The following is a 24,713-nucleotide window of genomic DNA, read 5'->3' as shown; positions in this document are numbered from 1 at the left end:
AAAGCGATAGAATCGAAGATGTGGCAAAGACTCTAAACACCGATTCCACAAATGTTAGCAATTGACTGCTCTTCTTTAATCTAACCATTGGCCCTGGGACCGATCTAGGTAGCACAAATGAACAAGCATGTTCTCGTTGCACCATCTGACTGATACAACGCGATACACACTGCCAGCTCACTCCACCGCTTCATCGACAGAAAACAGAATATCATTGGTGTCCAAGAGGTTCGGAGCTTAACGTACGAATTAACTTCTCTCTTGCAACAGCGATGGTGGACGTGGGGACGCAAATTTCGTTCACTTTAATTGAGGCAATTGGCTTCTTCTCGTCGCGAGGAATTAAATGGACTGGTAGCGTGTAGGGAGCGTAATGGATACTGTAGCGTCTGAAGTTTCCTAAAGAATGTGGTAGAGAGCAAAGATACTCTCTGGTCGGAGGGAAAACTCGACGATGGGCACACAAGGAGAACAAGAGAGCGTTCGCACGGGAGAGAATGGATGAAGCGAAGGAAGGGGTGGAAGAAGAAATCCAAACAAGGCCGTCCCTAGTATTTGACGGGGGGCGCAGTTTAGTGAGCGGGCTGCAGAGATGAGCCAGGGGGGGAACTGCTAACTTCCTCCAGGGGAAACCGCGATTGTGGGTATCCTACGCAACATCGTTGTTAGCGTGTGCTAGTGGTCTGGGTAGTAAATTACACCTTCTAATGCGTGCGAGTGTACGAACCCCGTAACAAGTTGACAACAATGCTTTGTGGGAGGCTGGCAGCTGCCAATCGCTACTCCGATGGCACATCAAAGTGGGTCTCTTTTGCCCGATTGAGTAGGTATTCTCGGAGAAACAAGGTTAGACAGGTTTACAGATTACAGACCGATACAGCACATAAACCACTCTTGGGAAAGACCGGAACCAACCAAGGCGCAGAGTCGGTTGTTTTGCCATTTCCTGTTCCTGAGTAGTGGCCCACTTGGTGCGTAACTCTGAGCTCGCCCCTGTCCCTCTCTGCCAATCAGTACCCTTACAGGTAGCACAGCTGCATGGAACCAGGAGCAGAGCGCCCAATGATAGCCCTTGAAAGCATGGGTCATCCAGAAGAGGGAAAGACTCTCGGTCCTTAATAATCAGGCTTACATCTGTGTCTGACTTTTGCATCATCCCAAGACAAGACTCTGAATCATGTCTTAACTATGCCTGGTTCTGTCTTGTCATATCTGACATTCAGTCGATTTTCTGGAGAATTGATAAGGAGTATGGAGTCCAATCCCTCGCGTTTCTTATCTATATGCACATCACTTCCTGTGTCTGACAAGGTTGATCTTCGTCTGACCCATCCTCCAGAGCGTCGGAAGATTATGATTTGCGGCGGAGGGGATTTAGCCTGACTAGCTTAGTGACCCTCGCTAGCCTCTTAACACTATCCTAAGTATACGTACCACGGACTACGTGGATGGCGGGTTGAAATTAAGCACGTACGTCTAACTACCCCCTAGGAGGACTCCGTGTCGGCGTATACAGACGGCGAACTGGTATGTGACCGTACTATATAGTATGTATGGAAAAACCAGGCGGCAACTGAGAGGGATTCTTTTGCCTTGGATACCACAATGCGGCCAATCTCAGTTTATGTAACCAGGTGGTATCACTTTTTCTTCCTTCTCTTCAATTTGTGACATTCCCACGGTTCGTCTTTTGCGCTTGTCTTTACCTCGGAAATTGTACTACTAGCCTCCCACACAGTTTATTGGTTACGGCATGGATCTACAATAATGAGCCGAACGATGCGACGAGGTCATTGGCCTGGCAAAAAAAGAGGTAAGATGACGGCTCGCCCGAAACTTCGTGGCTCAACGTGATGCGCTTCGACCGTTAACTGCGCAGTCATCGTCTTTCTATGACCTTCCCTACTTTTGGAGATTTCGAAAGTGTCCTTTCTCCCAATTAATTTGTCTGCAATCCGTATAAACTGGACTGAAATTCGTAGTATGTGCTACGTTACATGTTGCGTGGCCTACCTATAGCATCGCCTCCTTCTGTATGATTCAAATAATGAATGATCTCGTTTCAATGGGACTTCTTGAACGATTGTAGGACAGTCCAAGTCTCGCAATACTATCCGACAACCGTAACCATAAGGAGACTTCTTCTACGTCCTCGTAATCGACTGATACATATCGATTCTGACTGAGCAAGTGAGATACGTACGACAATGAGCGAGTACAACATTTCTCATTACGATAACTAATTGCGAAACCACCCAGCCACAGCGTCCTGAGTTCGGTTCGAAATGGTGAGGATTGAAATCTGGAAGATGCGTGGCGAAAGCTGGTATTTTAAAGGTCCTTTTTGTATTTCAATTCATTTCTTGAGGCCCTATGGTTGATGTCCCGGGCTTTAAGGGAACTCGCAAAGCAGAGGAATAGACATTCAAGGGATTCTGGTGGAGTGATAAATAGAAGCGTGCCGAATGCAGTCACAATATTTATATAAAGCTATTCCTAAAAGGGTTAGTACGTTGATAAGGTAGGTCTGGCGTGGGGAGACTAGGCGGTGAGTATCTGCCACCAATAACAATCTAGATCACTAAATCTTGTTCGAATGCCAAGACCTAATCTGTGATTTTTTTTTATGGAAGGTTTGATCTGATCCTCCATCTCTTAACGAAAATTGATAACCACAAGGTAGTCAAAATGGTTGCAGCAACGAAGGCATTGACCACGAAAGTGGCATCTGGAACTCCTTACCAATTAGATGACAGTCAGGTAATTACTTCTTTTCGTCGCATATTGTGTGAACGATAATCTTGGCTAATTGCTTTCCATCGACAGGTCCTTCGAGCCTCAAATGCGCTTCTGCGTCACATCAAGTCCGAACAGAAAGACCAAGAAGAGACATCAGTGAAGAAAACGCTGATCGGAGATGACGATGATGAGTCCGATGCTGAAGGATCCCCGGCCACCAGCGAATTGGTATGGCTGGKCATGACAACTAAGAAGCACGTGGTCGATAAGAACCGTTTGAAACCCAGCAAAATCAGCCTCCCTCACTCCCTGAACAAATCATCTTCCTTGAACATATGTCTTATTACCGCCGATCCGCAACGCTCGGTCAAAGATATCGTGGCCGACCCTGCCTTCCCAGCTGAGCTCTCATCCCGCATCACCAAAGTTATCGGTCTTACGAAATTGAGGGATCGCTATAAGAGCTTCGAGAGCCGACGACAGTTGCTTTCTGAGCACGATGTCTTCCTGGCTGATGACCGCATCATCATGCGATTGGTCGAGACACTAGGAAAGATTTTTTACCAGTCGAGCAAGCGACCAATCCCTATCCGCATCGAGCAGATCGACAAGGTCGACGGCAAGCGCGTCAAGAAAGATCTCAAGAGTAAGCAATCCAAAGAAGAGCGAAAAGCTAGCTTCGCTTCGCCTCAAGTCGTCGCGAAAGAAATCGAGAAGGCCTTGAGCTGTGCGCCGGTCTACCTCGCTCCTTCTACAACGACGTCGGTACGCATTGGATCTACCAAATTTACGCCAGAGCAACTAGCAGAGAACCTGAAGGCAGTTGTCAATGGCTTGACAGAGAAATTTATTACAAAAGGCTGGAGGAATGTCAAAGCTATCCACATCAAGGGAACCAGCACAATGGCTCTCCCTATCTGGCTTGCTGATGAGCTGTGGTTGGATGAGACAGACGTCCTAGAGAAGGAGGAAGAAGAGAAGAAGGCAATTGACAACGACAAAAGCGGCAACAAGCGAAGAAACCCCGAAGAAAACGAAGCMGCCCAAGGACAAAGCAAGAAGACAAAGAAGATCAAGGCGGCCGCGGATGAGGACGAGGTCTCCCTCAAAGAGAAACTCCAAAAGCGAAAGTCACAGGCTCTTGAAGAGGGAAAGGTTCCGGTTAAAGCTACCAAGAAGAAATAGTCGAATGGCTCTATGGAATGGTTTGGTGTTTGCATGGGTTCTACGGCGTCTAAAAATTCTCCATGATTTCCGATTTGTTGGTTCAATTGTCGGGCTGTTCGAAATTGATAGAACTTTTAGTTAATTGTATATGATGTATCCTTGTCGTCAAATATTATTGAATAAGAGTAATTTGTTCCCATACAATAGATCTACACGCCTCTCTCTAAGTAAAATCCCCTTATAGCCGAGGCGCGGGAATCATCGGTCTCCATCGGTCTTGGCTTGGATAACCGGCCGCATGCCACCGAGATCTCTTACCCGCTTTTTCTCATATCGTGACCGAACACCATCAAGCTCATATTCAATTGCGTTGCAGGACAACTCAAAAACTACTGTTGATGCATTGGGCCTTTCAACGTTTGGAAGATTGCGCGCTCCGAAATTCACAATGATCTCCGTCGCAAGGCCTTCGGTGTTGCGCGCTGTGCGCTCGCAGATTCCTTCCTCACGACAGATGTTCGACGTCCGGTTATCGGCGCTCACACGACTATTATCGACACTTGCGATTCTCGAGCAAAGAGGCGGCAAGCTCTCGTCAGCTTCTCTATCCGCCATTGCAGCTGCTCAGAAATTGGGAGGCTCAGTTACGGGGTTCGTTGCTGGTGAGGGTGTCAAGTCATCCGCTGCCGCTGAGGCGGCGAAGATAAAGGGACTCGAGAAGGTTGTCGCAGTCGACAATGCTGCGTATGAGAAGGTTCGTCGAGCTCATACAAAATATCAAGAAATTCAGGAATTATAGTTGCTCATTGGACTATCCTCACAGGGCTTACCCGAAAACTACGCCCCGTTACTCGTGGACAATATCAAGAGCGGCGGATATACACATGTGATCGCAGGACATTCCGCATTTGGCAAGGGTCTCCTACCCCGTGTAGCAGCCCTCCTCGATGTACAACAAATTTCTGATATCACTGCCATTGAGAGCGAAGATAGTATGTTGAATTTACAACTATGCAAATCCAAGCCGGTTCGAAACTGACCCTTAATAGCTTTCGTTCGACCCATCTACGCCGGCAACGCCATCCTCACAGTCCAATCCGAAGATCCGATCAAAGTTATCACCGTCCGAGGTACCGCTTTCCAAGGTGTTGAGACAGAGGGAGGTTCCGCAGAGATTGTTGATGGTGCCGACCCCAAGGCTGAGAGCACAACCGAATGGGTTTCTGAGGATCTCGCCAAGTCTGACCGTCCCGATCTGGCAACCGCTTCTCGTGTCGTCTCTGGTGGTCGTGGGTTGAAGTCCAAGGAGGAATTCGATCGTGTGATGCTACCATTGGCCGATGCCCTCGGCGCAGCAATCGGTGCTTCTCGCGCTGCCGTGGACAGTGGATACGCCGACAACAGTCTCCAAGTCGGACAGACTGGAAAGAACGTTGCGCCTCAATTATATCTCGCCGCTGGTATCTCCGGAGCGATTCAGCATTTGGCTGGTATGAAGGATAGTAAAGTCATTGCCGCTATCAACAAGGACCCCGAGGCTCCCATCTTCCAGGTGGCTGATGTTGGACTAGTTGGTGATTTGTTTGAGAAAGTGCCGGAATTAACCGAAAAGCTTAAGAAATAGATACCTGTGGATAATGAATGTATGTTACTGTTATATTGATCATTGAGTCTAGATCAAAACCTGGCTTACAGCCCGAGTCACATACCTCGGCTACTAGCGCGTATAGCATACAGTCAAGCCGCTTTTAGGAGAAGTGTAAATGTTTTGGTTACTAACAAGTGATGATTATGTCATTGAGATTCATCAGCTTGAGGGTTCCTTGAGGGATGCCTACCAGATTCAGCGATTTTGAACATGACTTGTCGAAGAAAAAAGTATCATTCCGTTACTGATACTATCCGTATTCGCATAATGTCGTCTGAACTTCAAAGTTACCATCAAGAAGGAACTCAACATGAGAAGACTCTGGCAAATAGAAGGTCTACTCAAGTGGCCTGAAACACGGGAAAAGCATCATGTTGTTGGAACCAGCAAGTCAAAGTCATATTATCATCTTCATTGGATAGGTGAATGACCTATTTGCGGTATCATAGCACAGATGGTAGTGGTCCGCATGTAGATTCCAGCAAGGAGTCTGATATCGGGATGCGAATAGGCAACCAGGATCTTCCTGTTATCTAGGATTGAGTGTTGACAAAGTGGAGGTCTAGATGCTCTTCTTTCACCGTGTATGGTATTTTGAGGACTATAATTTAGATAATGCTTGAAGTAAACGCATATGACCGCCTGTTATGTACAAAGCACCTCCTTAGCAACGCTGGAAGTCAGCGAAAAAATGAAATGTATAACAGCACCTCGACATCAGACCTTCTGATCCACAACCTTCAAACTCCATTGTCCAGTTATGGTATCCTTGATCAATTTTGCACGAGAGTTTTGTTCAATATCCTCCCTTCGCTCTGCACCCATTTCACCCTCTTCTGTAGCAGACAATAGACCTTCAAGATACTCCCTGTCGCTTCCGGGAATAGCCAAAAGTGTTGCCAATGCTGACTCCTTTAGAATCCTGGTCTTTCTGATTCTCGAGTCGGCCACAATCCAGACGAGGAAGACTGCAGATAGTAGTACCTGCACTCCGAGAAAGATCAAAAAGTCCCATTTCACAACGACGAAGATTTCGAGGGTGTTTGCCTGGCCCTCTGCAGCAGTTCCTTTGCTTCGGAGCCTATAAGAGAGACAAGCGTCAGCCTTCATAAACTCTCCGAAGGAATAAAGCTAGGCAATGGGGCAAGGAACTTACCAATTCGTCAATCCTTTCGCCATATTATCAACCATACTGGCCAAAGCTTGGCGCATCAAACCATCCGTAGTAGCGCTCGAAGTACTGACATCCACAGTATGATAAAGAGTATTACCGACAGCATAACTGAACGGTGTCATGACATCAAGCCCATCACCGGTTACATCGTAATTATAGAATCCGCTGGTGAAACTAGAAAGCATCTGGCCTAGATTCCAGTCTACCGTATAATAGCTGTAATTCTGACCATCAAGAATAAATGTATGAAACGTGTCTATGTTGTAGTGGCTTCCGTCCGTGACTGTGACCGCTTGGGTATCGTTGATAGAGTGTAAAGTTGCGTTGACTGTTGTCGTCGCAGAGCCATTAGTGGTTGAAACGTCGTAAGTTTGCGCACAGAGATAGAATAAAGTCTCTGCGGCCCGTGAGTGATTCAGGAGAACAGTTGAATTCGGCAGGCCAATTGAAATATTGTAGTAGCTCTCGTCAGTGGAGTCAAGGTAGACAACTTGCACAGCATTCAGGGCATTTGGTCCGAACGTTTCGTTGGTGAAGGAATAAACATTTGACCATGCACTACCATTCCCTTCCGCCGAAAGCCAGATATTTGACGTGTTTGCCATGTTACCACTTGCGAAGTAATCCAAATAGAATCCATTTGGTAGTCCCGAGTATGTGCAATTCTGGCACGTCGCTGGACCCCAATTCCAGGGCTCCAGTTTGTTGGCTGTCGAGTTTTGCCAGCAGCATTGTGCCTCGCCAGTCAACGTACGGAGTTGGTCGGTGATATCATTTGTTTGAGAGCATACGGCGAGAGAGCCGAAGGTAGGCCAGTCACAGTTTCCGCTCGAACACAAGGGTGTGTCAAATTCGTAAGTCGAATTGGCAGAAGTATACATTGCGTTCATCATAATGGCCATTGCCTCGTTGATGGTTCCCATTTGGAGACCTACATGAGATCGTAGCATGTTAGATAGTAACTGGCGAGAAAGGTCGGAAAAGACGAACCGTAATCAGTGGTCAAGCGCTCAGTTGTCGCATTTCCAGTTCCTGGTGTGTATCTGGTATCTTGAGAGAGTGCTGCTTGTGTGATTGTAGACGTTACAGCAGATGTCACCAGAATGACAGCTGCTAACAAGACAGATAATCTATTTGTACAGGCACTTTGATTAGTGTCCATTTCGCCTCTAGAGATTTCACAGTCGAACTGAACCTACCTTCCTTTTGTGCTGAAAACAAGCAATATACTCCCCCATGCACCTCGACTGGCATTATCGAAGGACTCAAAATCCGCAAGAGGCCTACTTTTACTAGCAAACCAATTCCATTTCATCTGAGAAAGACCTTGCACCACTGGCTGCACAAAGCATGTCTGACTGACGGCAGTCAAAAATGCCAAAAGAGTATTGAGAGTAATCCCCATTGGCCACGACGGCATAGCTTTCTGATCATACCGGTTGAGCACAAGAACGATGCTCACATAAGCCGCAACGCTAATTACGCAGGAGATGTATTCGATGCACCAGCCTCGACTTAACACAACGAGAAAGAAATAAGTAAACTTTTGCCATAATGACTTCCTCTTAGGTGTCGAGTCGCCCGCAACAGCACCTATCGCTTCCTGAGTATAGACTTGTGAAGATGTTTTGTTTGAGGCCTGAGATTGGGACCTTTGCCCAGTCGACGACGTGTCGGATGGAGGAAGACTCGTGGTCCTCTCTGGATAATATGGAGGAAATAGTCCGCTGGATGACTGCGGACTCACTGGGGAATCTACCGCAGCCTGCTGCGACTCATGAGGCAGGGAAGGGCTCATGATTAAAAACTAAGGAAACACAACGACTAAACAAACGAGTAAAGAAAATAAACTTTGATAGGATCTGTAGCAACGGGCAAGTATCTAATAGAACAAAGTTTTCTACACAGTCAGTGCTGCCCAATCTTATTATACCTGCGCTCAACTTAAAATCCAACATCCAGTCAGGCTTCCCTAGCCGCTGGACATCGATGCCCTACATATCATGAAACAGACCTGCGCGCTTCCGGTTACCCGTCCAAAACCTTGCAGCATCTTGACCCGCTACTAATACTTAAGCGTAGACCTCTTCGACTAATGAGAGGCCATATAACCAGCGTAGTAGCAATACTTTGCCGCTGCTGTGCCGCATGGCTTCTAGATTGTATGACATTTCAACATAGCTGCGCCGCATGGTGGGTCAACCACCTGAAACTGGCCAGTCCTGTTGCTTTCTAAAATCAATCTGCTATAATTTGGGAACATACCTACAAATGAGCCTAAACTAGTCAAGTGGGGAGTCCACGATCTGCCTCGCTCTTTCAGTAATATTGTTGGTGATCTAGCCAATGAGAGTGGCTTAGTATGCGCCGAACATGCACCAGCCGGAGAAGACGGTGTCTTCGTGTATGTGGGAGCAGGGATCGTATGCACACATTTGCTATTTTTGAGCATGCCGTCTTGAGATGGTTAGTTAAGGGCGACGGAGAAATTGAGAAGTTGTACTCGTATCACCAGCCTCCATGAGGCCTGCGATGATCTCAATGCAGCAATTAGGGCTCGGGTGCGCCTAAATTGGAGATTCCGGTTGCGACAATTTGACGACGGTCATGTGCTATTAATTTAGCCAATTTTCCTTACAGGCACTTGCAGGACAAAAAATTCGTACAGCCAATTTACACACAACCATAGTATTCTTGATAGGTATGGAGAGTCATAGCGATGGTACAAGGGATGTTGTCAGCGGGTATGTTATGTATTACCTTGGTATGACATGATGAGGAGCAAACGAAGGTCGTACAGAAGAAAGCAAACAAAGAGTTGTTGAAGAATACTATTATGGCAATTGAGTGGGTACATAAGAACAGAAATCTTCCTGAGGTTTCTATTTTCTCGACTCTGGTGTCCCCCGGTCGCCGACCGGACAAGAAAATTTAATGAGGCCAATTTCTGTACTTGTGGATTTCACTCCGCAATATCTACTTTTGAGAAACTAACAATAAATCAATACTGAGGCGGTGTCAAGCTCTGTAAGTCGAGGCTTGCAGTTCAATAACCCTGCTTGGGCATCGGATCGACGGGTACTTCACTTCTCAGCAATGCTTGCAGCTCATAAGTCAAAATGTGACACAGAGGTGATTCATCTCATATACATCTGCTTTTACGGATTACCTTGTCTCTCAGTACGTATGTACACTCGACGGCGTTAAGTGGTGTCGACTGCCTCAGAATCTTCACCGTATATGAATGATGGATAAGTACTTGAGTCAAGCCAGGTAATCCTATCATCGACCTTGGGGACCGAATCTTTGTTTACTTACAAATACCCCTCTCAAAATAATATGTTCCTATTACTATAGACTGCTTAATTAGTTTCAGGTAAGAAAGCAAAATAAAGACAAAGCTAACGATACGCACGGCCAAGAGATCTCGTGTTACACGAAGCTACATAGTACAAATTAGGGTCTACGTACGTGGTAAGATTCCAAGGATCTCCACAGATGGCGTAGATCTAGCCTAGTCTTTGAAGAAAGAACATATTTTCTTTTTCCAAAGAACAATACTTTAATCAAAAGAGATCGGTACCGTAAAGACTGACCACTAGGATAATTAGGAATGACTCTATTTATTAATGATCGCGAACAAAGGAGTCGTTCACGAGACGCTTGAAATCGACAGCGGATGTACTTAGCGATCAAATAGGATAGTTCTATACTACAAAGAGCGGTTGACCTTGACTCTTTAAGTAGGGGATACCGGCACCCTGGCCTTGGGAGTGTGATTTGTCTCTGAATGAAGATCTTTTGCCATGAGAAGTGAGATAATGGAGTATTATTTTCGACACAACCCTAACAATGAATTGATAGGCTTGTTTACTCCACTCCTGCAAAGAATAGCTCGTCAATTCGCATCGCAATAAGAAATCAACCTGTAAGAGGAATAAAAAGCAAAAACAGACAATTGACTACCACATCAGGGCTTACTATGAACTCGATCGCTGTGTCAAAGCGCTACTATTATGCCGTTCTTCGGAAATAACGAGCCAGAATTAGATTGCCTGCATCAATAGCAGGTAATAATTAGAGCTTTAAGGCGACAATAGAATGACAAAAGAAAAAAAAAAAGCTTGGTTCGTCTAATAGACAAGATCAGTGGCTTTGACTAAGACATGACCTAATTTTTAGACACATACTACGAATTTTGGAACAGGCAGTTCATTGTTACACCGGGAATGGACTGCTTGTTCAGGGACATTGACTCACCTCCCCAGATGGTGCTTTGGTTCCTATTTAAATACCTACACAGCCCTCCCGGGGCATACTAACTACTCGTGACTGATCCGACGCTTTGAGATTGTCACCATGGCGTTATCGATATCTTCCTTTCCAGGGCTTTTCAGCGCAGCAACGGGTGTAGCTCTACACCATCTACTTTTCAGACATGGAGAGTGGGACAACAATGCGCCAACTATTATTGGTTCCTACGCGGCTGTTTTTGCTGCTCTGAATGTGTTTAAATCGGCAGGACCCGTCGTTGGGCTTCAAAATACGAATGTATACTACCTTCTTGCATGCCACTTTCTCGGCCTTTTCAGCAGCATCATTATTTACCGTATATCCTTCCATCGCCTACGAAAATTCTCTGGTCCTGCCCTCGCTGGTGTCACGTCGTGGTATGTCAATATTTTGTCGGCTAAGAAACTCAACAACTTCGAAATAGTCGATAAACTACATCGAAAATATGGTGACTATGTGCGTGTTGGGCCTCGTGAATTGTCAATCAAGGACCCACGAGCCTTGCCCTTTATATACGGACCTGCATCTCAGACAACGAAGGGACCTTTTTACGATGGCGCTCAGCCTTATATCTCGGTTCACTCAACAAGAGACAAGAAAGATCATGCTCGACGTCGCAAGGCGTGGGATCGAGCTTTTAGCTCCAAATGTAAGTACACTTGGTCCTTTAACTTTGAGGAATTGTAATACTGACACAGTAGACAGCGCTTCGTGATTACGAGCAACGTGTATCGAAGTATGCTGCCCAGTTGTTATCGGTAGTTGCGGACAATGCTGGCCAGCCCATTGAAATGTCTCGGTGGTTCAACTATTATAGCTTCGATGTGATCGGCGATCTGACGTTTGGCAAATCCTTTGATATGCTCATAACCGGCAAGGATGCTTATATGCTCAAGACTTTGCACGAGCAAATGCAGTCGTTGGGCCCGTTTCTACATTCCACGTGGATTTTGGCTCTGTTCAAATTGATTCCTGGATTGAACAGTAGTTATCTAGAATATTTTGTCTGGGTTAAAACTCAAGTTGAGAATCGAATCAAGGTATTTTGCGGATCCGACTCCTACCGGACACACTCAAACTTACCACTTTTTAGAATGTGCCAGAGAACCCAGATATCTTCATACAACTCGAGACAGACTTTCGGAAAGGAAAGCAGACAAATATAGATCGACTGCACTTGGATGGAGAAGTCAATACAGGTATTGTTGCGGGGAGGTTTGTTTTACCTGAAAATGAATATCCTAATCGGATTAGAGACTGACTCTAACAGTGACTCAACGGCATCAACCGTAACAAATCTATTTTACGAACTCGCCAACGCACCTGAATACACCCGTCTGCTTCAATCAGAAATTGACTCGATCACGGAACCCACATACCAAGAGCTATCGCAGATGAAATTACTCAACGCCGCTATTGATGAAACAATGCGCTTGCATCCGGCTATACCATCAGGCATGCAGCGTGTGACTCCCCAGAAAGGAGTCATGATCGATGACATTTACATTCCGGGCGACTGTTTAGTTCAGATACCTCTTTACTCAGTATTCAGAGGTAAGTATCTAATTCAATCGTCCCTGGCAGTGACATCAAAAAGCTAATAGAATCTAGATGAGCGTTCATTTGTCAAACCTAATGAGTTCATTCCGCAGCGCTGGATTGACAGGCCCGACCTTCTCAAGAACCCGTCTGCTTTTACGCCTTTTGGCCTTGGTAAGTGGCTTGTTGGAGTTCTGCCTATGATGAGTACTTGCTTACTTGAAGATTAATTAAGGATCTTTTGCATGTGCTGGCAAACAGCTCGCATTAATGGAGATCAGGCGAATCACAAGGGATATTCTCTGCCGATATGATGTTACTTTTGCAAAGGACCAGACCCGGGAGGCGTTCTATGACGGTCAACAAGATGCGTTCACTCTAGTTTGTGGAAAACTGCGACTTGTGTTTACAGAGCGAAAGTCGATGGGGGTTTGATTAAAGGCTCAGCTTTCTATTTCTATTCTACTACCTGAATACTCTTCATGTGAATACACGATTTGAGTTCTAATTTGTTTCGTCAAGAAAGTCTCTGTTATACAAATTGCATCTTTACATCTTAGTCTCCAGGGTCGTATCCGTCACGGGATTGATATTCCGCCGGCGAGGGATGTCTATCTCCTATACCACATCCTGGTAACCTTCGTCGCCTTCATCTTCTTCTGCAATTGAAAGATCCCATACATCAACGCTTCCGGCGTAGGCGGACAGCCCGGGACATAAATATCGACAGGAATAATCCGGTCAACGCCCCTAACAACACTATAGCTGTAATGATAGTAGCCACCACCGTTCGCGCAGCTACCCATACTAATAACCCATTTAGGATCGGGCATCTGATCATAGCACTGACGAAGAGCTGGGGCCATTTTGTTCGTCACCGTGCCGGCTACAATCATGACATCGGCCTGACGGGGAGAGGCGCGGAAGATTATACCGAGACGGTCCTGATCGTATCGTGGCATGGACAGATGCATCATCTCAATGGCACAGCAGGCGAGGCCGAAGCTGAGTGGCCATAGTGAACCTTGTCGGGCCCAGTTGACGACTTGGTCGAGGGATGTACTGGTGATGAGAAGGTATGAATTAGCTGTCCGTTCAGAGATCTTGATAGATTTTTCTTTTACTTACAGCACATATTCTGCGGCACTTGAGTCTTTCTTTCCGGAGCTGGGGATGGTTGCTGGAGGTCTGGGGCGTCGTGTTGTTACGGAGTGTTCGGCTTCATTAGATACCCGTGTAGCAAACATTCGTCTGGTTACATGTATAAGAGGCCTCGCTGTCGATATTCGAGAAACAGACTGCTGTCTAATAGTGGGAGAGCACAAGGTCAATAATCCTGTAAACCAATTTCTTGTAGCCATCTCCTGAGTCTGCGGGGAGTAAGGAAAGCAATATTGTTGTATCACGTAGGCATCTGGATGTGTCGATCGAGAAAATTCAAAATAAACTTACAACGTAATATTTTTGCCATAGGTACATGAGAAGAATATCGCCCTTTACTCAACATACTCTGTGTACTAGCTAATACCTGCTGAGTGAGTACTTCCTACAACATACTCCATGTGGACTGTCCGGACACCCGGACATTGCCAAGAGTCCGGTTTCCACCTCAAGATATAACAGCTTTCCCATTGGCGGATAGTATAATTTTCGGACTTTGCCAAGCCAGACTCCATTTGCCCTAACCTAAAGCCAAAGAAACGGGGGGATCATCTTCGATCAGTAAGTCCATTACTTCTGCTGACATGATTATGCGTTCGAATGTATTGATTGGAGATAGTGTAGTGGAAGTTGATTTCCAATAGACAGCTTCGACGCACTGCGAGATATCAAAGAGTAGAATCCGACTCAGCTGTAGGCTCAAGGCTCAAATGTCCACCACTGACGGTGAGGGTCCGGCTCAGTCAATATACTCTTCTCTAACGATAGAACCGTTTGAAAGGGCTCGTCAGATAATTCTGCAATACCAATTCCATATCTATCCAGGAACTCCAATTCATCTTCATGCAGTGGCCCAGTACTTGGAGATTCAGATAGGGAAGAATCTGAGGCAATCAATTGCCTTGATTGTGGGTCTTTTATGGCAGTTGATGATGAGCTTTGCCAGTTCAGTTGTGCCTCGGTTTGTGGTCGGAAATCAGGCCATTTCTCCCGAAGTTTAATCAAAGCATAATGATTCAGTGTACGAAGGTACATCTCTAAAGGTTTTAACTCGTGACGTCCTTCGGCACACCTACTAACGACTGTCTGCACCCATAATGTGAGAGCTAGATCCTCCGCGGCATCGCTTTTGGAAGTGATTGTGAGAATGGTGCCAAAGAGAATACCAAGGCACGGGGTGAAGAAACTCTGAAAATAACTAGGCAGTCAAAGGAAGTTCAATTCAAATCAGCGTAGTTAATTAGTAGAAAAGATATGTTCGTCTTACCCGAGATTCCAATAGAGTGCGTCTTGATCAGAGTTGAATAGTTCTCGCATGGTCCAGATCGATCTAACAGCTGCGTGATGCTCGAGATATTGATTGTTCTTTGACGGCCGCACGGTGCTGGCTGGCTGAATTCGGAGAAACGAGGCTACCATCGAAGTCGTTCGCCAAATCAAATGAGCATAGAGCCATGCATTGACTTTGGAAGATACCTCTTTCATCAGTGCCACCTGTAGTTCTTAATGAGCAACGTAGCTAGATATAAACTCCGCCAAAAAATGTGGTACTCACAATATTTGCCTCGATGAGCACGGTATAAATATCGAACAACAGATCTCTTATTTTCAGTTGGTCAGGCTCGCTGACGAGGCGGGCAGCAGATGCGCTCAAATTAATATCCTTTTCCAACTCGGAGTATTTGAGTTCTATAACCGATAGGCGTAATGAGGCTTCGAAATAAACCTTGGTATCCTTGTTGATATCACTTAGGGACTGCCTGGTTGAGAAATCAGGTAGGTCGACCTTCCATGTCCCTGATTCAATGTTGCTTGATCGGTAAAGGTGATGCCGAAATGAGAAGTCGTTCGTGATGAGAATGTGCCAGAAATAGATTCTGTGTACATCTCGGTAGACCGTACTCATAGTATCTCGCGGCCAGCGGGGATTCCTTGGTGGCTGTACGGAATTTGTGCTTGTAGAAGAGGATGACGTCTCTGCATCTAATTGCAAGAGACCAAGGGCCCGCGCAATTCGGCATGCATGGCTGTGTAGTCGGTGCGAAAGATCGAAGTCAAGTTGTGAGTAAGCCTGGTGAGTCTGCTCCTTCATTGTTTAGTATGTGTTTTGAAAAGAATTCAATAGCAACCGGGCACGACGGTATGAATTTAAAATCGGGAACTGACCATCCAAAATGCGACGTGCAAACTAAGCTCATTTACATTGTCTTGAATTAGCCACTGCTCCATGTGTTGTAGAGTCTTGCGATAAAAGAACAATGAATACTTGTTCTTTTCTGCAGTATCGAGACCGGGGCTGAGAAGCATTCCATGATGCAGAGCACCGTAGTAAAGAATAATTACACGAACATCCACTTGTACATAAGGGTTGTCGATGATAGATGGTATGGTGAGCATAAAGTCCCTAATTATGGGTAGCAGTAAGCCTAGAGTGCTTTGGGCATCATAAAGTGCTGATACGGCGATTAGTTTGTGTCCAATTGACCCGGAGTCAGTCACATACCATGTATCCATGATACGGCCGTCTCTAGAGAAAGGATAATTTCCTCGTCCGAAGATTTTATTGCAGGATCTGTACAAAACTTGTAACCTTTCAAATCCATCTGTCTGGTATGAGACTTCTGTGACCCTATACAGCAACTTGTTTGTAAGTGACAATAACGACTCAAGGGAAGAGACATACCCGTATTAGGTGCAGATGGGACATTATTTTGTGACATGCTAGGTGAAGGGTTCGATAGATTGGTTGACAATGGCGAGATGGGAGACGTAGTATCTCTGACAGCCCTCTCCAAGGCATCTAATCGATTTAGAATACCAGGGATGTATGAGCTTGCGCTTGATGCAGATATATCCATACTGGAGCCAGAAACGGCGGCATGCTTGCTATATAACCGTCCCATGTTAGTAAGAATTAGGCAGAGATTGTATTGAAGACAGACCGTTTGCCATAGCGAGGTGCGTCATATACACAGTCCTCAGAAATCTGGCGACAATGCTTACAAGTAGGTTTTTCCCTATCACATCGAATCTGCAATGAGATCAATATGATTGATTAGACAATTGAGACGCTTTGAGTCAAATTTAATTACCTTTTTGTGCCTGCACCTTTTGCACTATGAATTGACTCAGCGATTGATGTATTCAAAGTAGTCAAAGCACTTACGGCAATCACATTCAACTCAGGAAGCGGCGGGGKCATATTATTATCAAATCTCGTTGTAGAAGCATTATGGGATTGTGATTGAAGGAGAGAAAGAGAAGGAGTCGGATTGGAAGGAGAGCATCTGTAGGATCAAGACACTATTCCTTTTCGGGCAAAATAGGGTTAGGGCTAGAACGCTCACCGTTTGATTGGTGCTTACTTTTCCATTTTTCATTATTGCAAGAGCAATCAAAGTATTAATGATGAGTTTGGTATGAATGAATTCTATGTAAACTATCTGAATGATAGCCATGGTATAGTATAAGCCGACTTTTCATATCCGGGCCTCTCCAGAGGCGATCGTTCCTTGCTCTTTCATCAACATCGCGGCTTGACTCTCCGGTCCAGCTCCATGGATGACAAGGGATAAACCCTTCCAGAAGGCAGCATCTAATCTGATTGTAGCAAGCCGAGCAAGTGGCCATACTTGTGATTGAGCCCGTAGTGTTTCTCTCCACCGGTTAAGAAGGGTCCGATTCTGTATGGCAATTTCTTTCGTAGGAGATTGAGTCAAATTCAATAATATAAAGCTTGAAACATAGCATAACTGATATCGTACGTCTGTGTAGTCATTCACGTAAGATATCTTGTTAGAAAATCATAGTCACGGAATTGAATGTGAAGAATGAAAGGAAATCGAGATCGGGAAGAGAAACGTACATGGATGCCAAAATATGGCGAAATGCTTCGCTTTGAGCGCAGACACAATCTCTGTCCCCACTTTTGCGCATGTCAAACAGTTGTCGAATATCTTTGTTATAGGCTCTTGGCTGACTTCMCCAGCCGATACAGCTTGATGAAAAAGTGGACGAAGGAGAGCTCGGAATATGAGAATCTCTAATGTTAGGTGGGACAATCGCAAGGATGCGCCATCCTCGAATTCCCTCTCATTTAGATCCGAGGCCAGTTTCCAGAGTAAGGGAAGTGATTGCCGCCAATCCTCGATTCTTGCTCGTAACGGTTGCGCCCGGTTCAACAACTCGCTGAGAGAAGATGACGTCCGTACTGCTTTCAAAGTACTTGAGGGTTATTGTCAACCCGAGACTACAATCTGTGGAAAGATTCTGAGGAGAATTGGACTTACTAGAATTCCTTCATTACGTCGGCAGCGATGACGCTAAGTTCATACTCTGCCAAGCAAAGAGGAATGTGTCTCATAACGGACGCTTTGAGATCCGGGCTTTGGATTTCATCTCCCTCGAGGTCGTTCACGGTTAGTGGTGAAACGTCCCAGCTATCATCATTGAGATGTAATGGCCGAGCTATCACTAGAGCTTGCCAGACGTGCTGCATATATGTATACCACCATAACCTTCGTCGCAACATTATCTCCTTCTGCGGAAGACGCCAATCCGATGGATCTAAATTTAGCCCAAGACTCTCTGCCATGGACAAAGCCGAACAGGACAATGCCCAAGTGCTTAGTGGCTCTGCCACAGCATAATTTGGCGGAGGCATTTGTAGAAGGAGCAGACAGAGTTGTAACGAGGAGAGATGCGATAAACAGCTGGCTCGTTGGTAGCTGCGGTGTGCAATAGCCCAGAGGTCTCTGGTGGATATCTGAACATATCCTTTCAAAACACTCAATTCATCATCCCAGCAGGTAAAAGGAGCTGCTAATGCATATAAAGCGCTTTGGATGCCGATAGGATACAATACATTGCATTCAGAAAAAGGCATTCGTGAAAAGTCTGAAAGGCAGAGAATAGGAAAGCGAGGGTGGACGAATTTGATATATCTTTTTCAAAGACGTTAATATAAAAAAGAGTGGGCAGTCCCTCAAATGTCACTTACAGTTTCAGTAACCGTGGACCCAAATCGGCCGGCACAATCTTCTTGAGAAGTTCGAGGTCGCTCTCTTCCGTATTACCCCCTGATTGTATGGCTTCGACAAAATTTTGAGAATCCTTCCAGATGTCTTCATGTGTCATTACAAATTGAACCGGGGGTGAGTCTGCAGGTAGAAGCGAATTGCCATAGGCTGAGGTTTCGAGAAATGGTTGGACGCTCGCATCGTCCTTCACTTTGCGGAAGTCGAGTCGGAACATCGGATATGTATCAAGTTTGTTATAGTAGTAGTTCCGAAGCAAGTATGGATCGGATTCGCAGGACAGTCCAATTAGCTGATTTGAATATCCTTTTCTGGTGTCGAGAGAAAATTCAGAAGGCCAATCTTCTAATCCATCTTGCCGTATATCAGTGATCACTCTTGCACTACCTACCGAACTTGAAGCGTATGCTTCAGAGCCCATTTCGCTAGATTGATTTATACTGCCGTTGCCTGCATCCTGCACATTGTTTGGCGATTCTCTGGGAGTAGTAGTAGACGGTGACCGGCCAGGAATGGCATTTGACATATCAACATCTTGGTGCAATGCATAATCTATAGAATGTTCAATTACTGGACTCATTCCTGAGTTCGCCAGCCCTAATATAATGTCAGTCAGAGTATCCACGATGCAAGCACCGAATATTACGAACCAATAGAAGATAGATTCATGGCAGACCAGTCCATTTGCGGAAGCCAGAAAGATGAGCTTTCTATCGGAGTTGAGTTAGTATCATCATTCCCAGCCAAAGGAAGATCTTGAAGTCCTGGGTCATGTTGTGAATTGCTAACAGACATGACGTTCGGCTGAGGTGGGCTCGTCCTGTCGATATTTTCGCCGTTGGCCTGAGGGTTTTGCGCGCGCCTCAAAGGCTTTTGCACAAAAGTGCATTGACGGCCGAGCTTTTTGCATAGCTCACAAATCGATTCAGAGCCCGTTATCCTGCAATGCGTCTTCCTAGAGCGGCAGAGGTCGCATGGCCTCTGCTTCTTAGATCGATATTTGCGTCCATTCTGTTCTACAATAGTATTTGAGGGCATCTAAAGGAAGGCATCAGTAGACAGAAGCATTATCATGGTTGATCAAAGGAGAAATGACTCGAACTTGACTACCTCCATGTACGTACTTTATGGTTCGTCAGAGACGGTCTAGGCAATGCATGTACAGCAAATGCAGCGCCGAGGGCCCACTCGGACTATCACTCACTTTGACAGGGTCTGAGATTGATTCTGCAGGGTTAGATCGAGTTCCTTTCGTGATCTTAGATGGTCAGGATCGTGAAGTCTGTTGGTGGGGCTTATTGCTTTCAGAGATAAGCTTGTGGGCCATGCTAACGGCCATCTCGGTATAAACGCCGAGCGGCGAACTACGTAACCCTAGACAACCCTAAGAATTAAACCCTAAACACATCTCTAGTCTTTAATGCACTTGGGTGAGATTTTAAGCTGCATGTTTCTCTATCTGTAAGTACAGTGTCTGAGAATTACAGTACGCCTTGAGCCCTCCGACACCCCATTCCACTCCAATGCCGCTCTCTTTGTGCCCACCACAGGGCACTCTTGGATCTAGCACGTAGTGCATATTCACCCACACACAGCCAGCCTCAATTTGCTCAGCGATAGAGTTCGCGCGTTGAGCGTTGCTTGACCATACCGACGCACCTAAGCCATATTTAGTGTCGTTTGCTCTTTCAATAGCCTCCTCATCAGTGCTATATGTGAGTATGGGGACAATGGGACCTAAAAAAGTTAGCTCTTATTGTTCACCGGTCGTCGTTATTATATCGAATTTTTGGAGAGATATGATAGAACAACGGAGAGAAGTGTATGAAAAAAAAGACTCACCAAACGGCTCTTCGATAACAATTCGTGAATTTTTTGCCGGCCGGTCGATGATTGTAGGTGGAATGAAGTAACCTGGCCCGTCTGGAAGTTTACCTCCAACAGCGACGGTCAATTGGTCTTTTTCGATGTCACCGAAGAATGTCTTTACTCGCTCATATTGCATGGCGTTCTGGACTGGTCCAAGATAAATTCCTTCCTCAGTACCTGGTCCCTGCTTGAGCGCTTTTGTGCACCTCACAAGGGCATCGCGAAATTGCTCATGTATACTTTCATGTACAAAAATGCGCTTAACAGCTAGACACAACTATTTGCCCATTAGAAATTAAGTTCTTCCCTAACGCCTAATTGTCTGGCTGGGTTCGAATCCTAGAAAGAGAACGGAGAGACTTACTTGTCCCGCATTCAAGAAGCAAACCTCGGCAATCTGATGATGCAATTAGTGATTCAGATCTTGTTGGAACGTGAAACAAGGGTAGAAGACTGAAAAGATTGTCTCACCTTCGGAGCGACTTCATCAATATTTACATCCTCACAAATAATAGCCGCATCATTTCCGCCGCTGTGATGATGGGTGAGTACGAGACAATAATAGGAAGAAGGCCACATGGCTTACAGCTCCAAAGTTACACGTTTGAGTGTCTTGCTGGCGCTCATCATAACCTTCTTGCCCGTGACTGTACTGCCGGTGAAGCTGATTTTAGCAGGTCCAGGATGTTCTGTCAACCAAGGACCAAGATTATCGTCTCCAGATAGAGCCTGTATCACGCCAGGTGGAAAGAATCTCTGTGCTAATTCGACTACCTTGAGCCCACCGTATGGAGTAAATGGCGACGGCTTTATAATGATAGTGTTTCCGGTCAAAACACAAGGAACGAGTTTCGCGCAGCATAGCAATACAGGATAGTTCCAAGGCACAATACCGACAGCGAGCCCGAGCGGCGTATAACGGACTAACATCTTGCAATCCCCTTCAACAATCTCCTCTGTCGGCATTTCTAACGCTGCCGTTTCTCTAATAGTTGATAGAGCGAAGCCTAGTTCGACATGGGCGAGTCTCGTCTGGTTGTTCCCAAATCAGCAAGCCCTAACCCTAATCGAACCGAGGCGCCATGGACAAGAACTCACCGGTTTACCTTGCTCTTTTACCAGAAGGTTCGCAAATTTGTCTCTCTCTGCTTCTAATGCGTCTGCGAACGCCAACAGTGCCTTTCGTCTCTCCTCATACGTTGTCTTGGACCAGCTTCGAAACGCCCGTTGACCAGCCTCGACTGCTCTATCCACGTCCTCCAGGGTAGAGACTGGTACCTCCGGGTTGAGCTCTTCTGTAGCTGGATTGATGCCATGGCGGATCTTTTGAGTTGGCGATAATTTACCATCAATCACATTGTAAAAGGTGGAGAAGTCAAGGCTTCCGCCGCTTTGAGCGCTGGTCATGATGCTATCCACCTCGCTAAGTGTCATATCCAGGAATCTACGCGGCAGAACACGTATATACATACGTGGACATTCGAAGATATTTCCTGCTGAATTTGTAATAGAAATACGAGACCGGCGACAAGATGGCCGCCGATAAGAAATACCGTATGCCGCTACTATGAATAAGTTTATTGTAGCATATGAAGATACCTTATCAGAGTGTGTTTACGTCCGGCGATCTATGTGGGTAATAGTTTGCTGTAAAAATAAGAAGTAGTTTATCGGCCGTCTCCAAATATGTGTATATGAGTCCGGAAAGCTTCCTCGGGCGTGATGTGAGGGAGGCGTCGGGTCGCCCGAAAAGCAACAATTGGCCGATGTTGCAGGACGCTATCTGCCGAACTATAGTCTTCAACCTAGGTAATTAACCACCTAACTCATCAGCAAATGCGGACCTTATTTCATCAATTTCTGAGAAATAAAAAGTGGTGAAGTTTTACACTTGGTCCTGAGGTCACCACTTCCCAGTCTGTTATCCAAGATGACTGCTACTGAACCTATCAGCGAGACTTACGATGTGGTTATTGTCGGAGGTGGCCCGGTTGGTCTTTTGACTGCATACCAAATAGCTCGATTCGGCCTGTCGGTCTGTGTTTTGGAAAAGTACGACAAGCAGACTCAAGATGCTTTTGGACGAGCAATTGCATTGTTTCCTCGTACTTTGGAGCAGTTAGATCAATTGGACCTTATTGAGCCAATGCTGCAGAAAGGTTTCGCATGCAGAACAAGCGTGACATACAAGGATGGCGTTCAGCAGTAAGTGGGATTTAACGTCAGCACCTACCATTTTACAGACGGTATCTGACAGGAAATGCAAGGATTCCTGGGCGTGTTTGGACGTTCATGGAGAACATCAAAGACACCGCTTTTGACTTTGTACTCGTTTTGCGCCAAATGCATACCGAAGAAATATTACGAGACAAGCTGAGGTCGGTTGGTGCTGTTTATCGAGAATCTACAGAGTGTACTGGATTTGAGATTGAAGACGGATTCGCCTCGTCGGACGCTTATCCTGTAAAGTCGACCTTCACTAGTACAAAAACACAAGAGAAGATAGTGCTACGCAGGTAAGAAAACTCGCAATTTAGTTTGTTGAGACGTACTGAGACGAGTCGAAGCAAATATATCGTCGGCGCGGATGGTGGCCGAAGTTTTGTGCGCAGGCACGCAGGTATCCCTTTTGAGGGAGATACTTCGGAAGACAAATGGATCCGTATTGACGGTATTGTGGAGACTGACATGCCTATTAAGCGTGCTTATGGGTGAGCCCTTTGATTCAACCAGTAGCTTTCCACAACTGCTGCTCTCTATGACTATGGAACATTTGCTGACGTGCCTAAAGTGCAATTGAAAGCAAGACACACGGAAATGTCCTCTGGGCACCACTGGATCATGGCGCAACCCGCATCGGATATGCATTCACTCCTGAAATTGCGGCCAAATATCCGAGTGGTGTTACCGAAGAGGTCGCTGTGAAGGAAGCCATTGAATCCATGCAGCCATTCAATGTCAAATTCACCGAGGTACACTGGTGGACTTTGTAAGCAGCCCGCATTTCTCAATCGAGCACCTTCTCTTAAACATAGACTCATTTGATATGACAGATATACCATCGGGCAACGCATTGCCAAAAACTTCTCAACCAAAGATCGCATATTCCTCTGTGGTGATGCAGCTCATACTCATAGCAGTGGAGCAGCACAAGGACTTAATACTGGAATCCACGATTCTGTCAATCTTGCTTGGAAATTAGCCAGCCAGATACATGGCTTTACCCGCCCTGAAGTTCTCCAGACTTATGCCACTGAACGTCGAACTGCGGTAGAGAAATTAATCAACTACGACAAGGACATATCCCTTCTCATGACGCACAAATGGCCGTCTTGGTACACAGGGGATCCTGCCGCTGATCCGTATCTAGTTTTGGGCCAGATATTCGAACAAGCAGCATCTTTCAACACAGGTTTAGGTATCAATTACCCCGCTAATATTTTGAACCAATTCCCTGCTGCTACGAGTCTCAAAATCGAACCGGGAAACCGGGCAATTGATGTCGACCTTACCGTGCCCGGCATCAATAGAAAAGTGCGTTTTAACGAAATAGCACGCAATCTGGGTAGATTCTGGATTATTGTATTTGCTGGCAGAATTGAGTCAACAATTCCATCTCTTCAAGCACTTCGAAAATATTTGGTCGACAGGAATGAGCTATACTCACATCCAGCCACGAAATGGCTTACAATTAGCCGGGATGCTGGCTGCTCCCCCTATGAGACATTGGGAATGGCACCATTTGGTGATACATACTACGATATTGATGGCTTAGCACATGAAAAGTATGGAATTGATCTTTCAGTCGGTGGAATCGTGATAATTAGACCTGACGGACTTGTTGGGACGGGCGGTGCTATAGAGGGGAGCTTGATTCAACATTACCTGGAGACTGTGCTTAATTTATAATTGAAGAATTAATATGTCAATTAGAAAATTAGCGAAACCCCAGAATTTAGTCGACCGACTGATGCTCAACCTTTGTTCCTTTAGTAAGATGAAAGCTGTGATTAATGAGTAATACGGTGAGACGAACTAGCTACCCCGCCCTTTCTCCAAGGCAGACACCTATTCATCACTCATCAAA

At 45.7% G+C, this 24,713-nt stretch overlaps 6 protein-coding genes across 6 annotated transcripts; 4 read left to right on the top strand and 2 right to left on the bottom strand.

Annotated features, from left to right (window-relative positions):
• Positions 1–2,688: 2,688 nt before the first annotated feature.
• Positions 2,689–3,924, top strand: BHQ10_002672 (uncharacterized protein; the record flags this gene model as incomplete). Its single annotated transcript, XM_040874844.1, has 2 exons — positions 2,689–2,760; positions 2,827–3,924. The coding sequence occupies 2 exons, from the start codon at positions 2,689–2,691 to the stop codon at positions 3,922–3,924; spliced, it is 1,170 nt and encodes a 389-aa protein (XP_040731177.1).
• Positions 3,925–4,354: 430 nt separating this feature from the next.
• Positions 4,355–5,530, top strand: BHQ10_002671 (uncharacterized protein; the record flags this gene model as incomplete). Its single annotated transcript, XM_040874843.1, has 3 exons — positions 4,355–4,660; positions 4,730–4,898; positions 4,956–5,530. 3 exons carry the CDS (start codon positions 4,355–4,357, stop codon positions 5,528–5,530), a joined length of 1,050 nt encoding a protein of 349 aa, XP_040731176.1.
• Positions 5,531–6,271: 741 nt separating this feature from the next.
• On the bottom strand, positions 6,272–8,526 carry BHQ10_002670 (uncharacterized protein; the record flags this gene model as incomplete). Its single annotated transcript, XM_040874842.1, has 4 exons — positions 6,272–6,635; positions 6,711–7,659; positions 7,719–7,858; positions 7,928–8,526. 4 exons carry the CDS (start codon positions 8,524–8,526, stop codon positions 6,272–6,274), a joined length of 2,052 nt encoding a protein of 683 aa, XP_040731175.1.
• Positions 8,527–11,087: 2,561 nt separating this feature from the next.
• Positions 11,088–12,995, top strand: BHQ10_002669 (uncharacterized protein; the record flags this gene model as incomplete). Its single annotated transcript, XM_040874840.1, has 6 exons — positions 11,088–11,670; positions 11,727–12,061; positions 12,115–12,236; positions 12,292–12,575; positions 12,633–12,734; positions 12,796–12,995. 6 exons carry the CDS (start codon positions 11,088–11,090, stop codon positions 12,993–12,995), a joined length of 1,626 nt encoding a protein of 541 aa, XP_040731174.1.
• A 176-nt stretch (positions 12,996–13,171) lies between these two features.
• BHQ10_002668 (uncharacterized protein) lies at positions 13,172–22,060 on the bottom strand (the record flags this gene model as incomplete). Its single annotated transcript, XM_040874839.1, has 15 exons — positions 13,172–13,622; positions 13,689–13,748; positions 14,794–14,919; positions 14,989–15,215; positions 15,277–15,481; positions 18,721–19,354; positions 19,408–19,795; positions 19,882–19,903; positions 19,962–20,015; positions 20,227–20,494; positions 20,600–20,903; positions 20,991–21,023; positions 21,098–21,158; positions 21,213–21,658; positions 21,725–22,060. 15 exons carry the CDS (start codon positions 22,058–22,060, stop codon positions 13,172–13,174), a joined length of 3,615 nt encoding a protein of 1,204 aa, XP_040731173.1.
• A 496-nt stretch (positions 22,061–22,556) lies between these two features.
• BHQ10_002667 (uncharacterized protein) lies at positions 22,557–24,535 on the top strand (the record flags this gene model as incomplete). The annotated part of the gene is made up of 5 exons (XM_040874838.1): positions 22,557–22,831; positions 22,894–23,142; positions 23,194–23,337; positions 23,418–23,615; positions 23,680–24,535. The coding sequence occupies 5 exons, from the start codon at positions 22,557–22,559 to the stop codon at positions 24,533–24,535; spliced, it is 1,722 nt and encodes a 573-aa protein (XP_040731172.1).
• Between the last annotated feature and the right edge of the window lie 178 nt (positions 24,536–24,713).

Source organism: Talaromyces amestolkiae (genome assembly GCF_001896365.1).
Source record: "Talaromyces amestolkiae strain CIB chromosome Unknown scaffold4.1, whole genome shotgun sequence".
Classification (NCBI taxonomy): Eukaryota; Fungi; Ascomycota; class Eurotiomycetes; order Eurotiales; family Trichocomaceae; genus Talaromyces; species Talaromyces amestolkiae.
The sequence above is the reverse complement of the archived record's forward strand: the minus strand, read 5'-3'. Positions and strand labels throughout refer to the sequence as shown.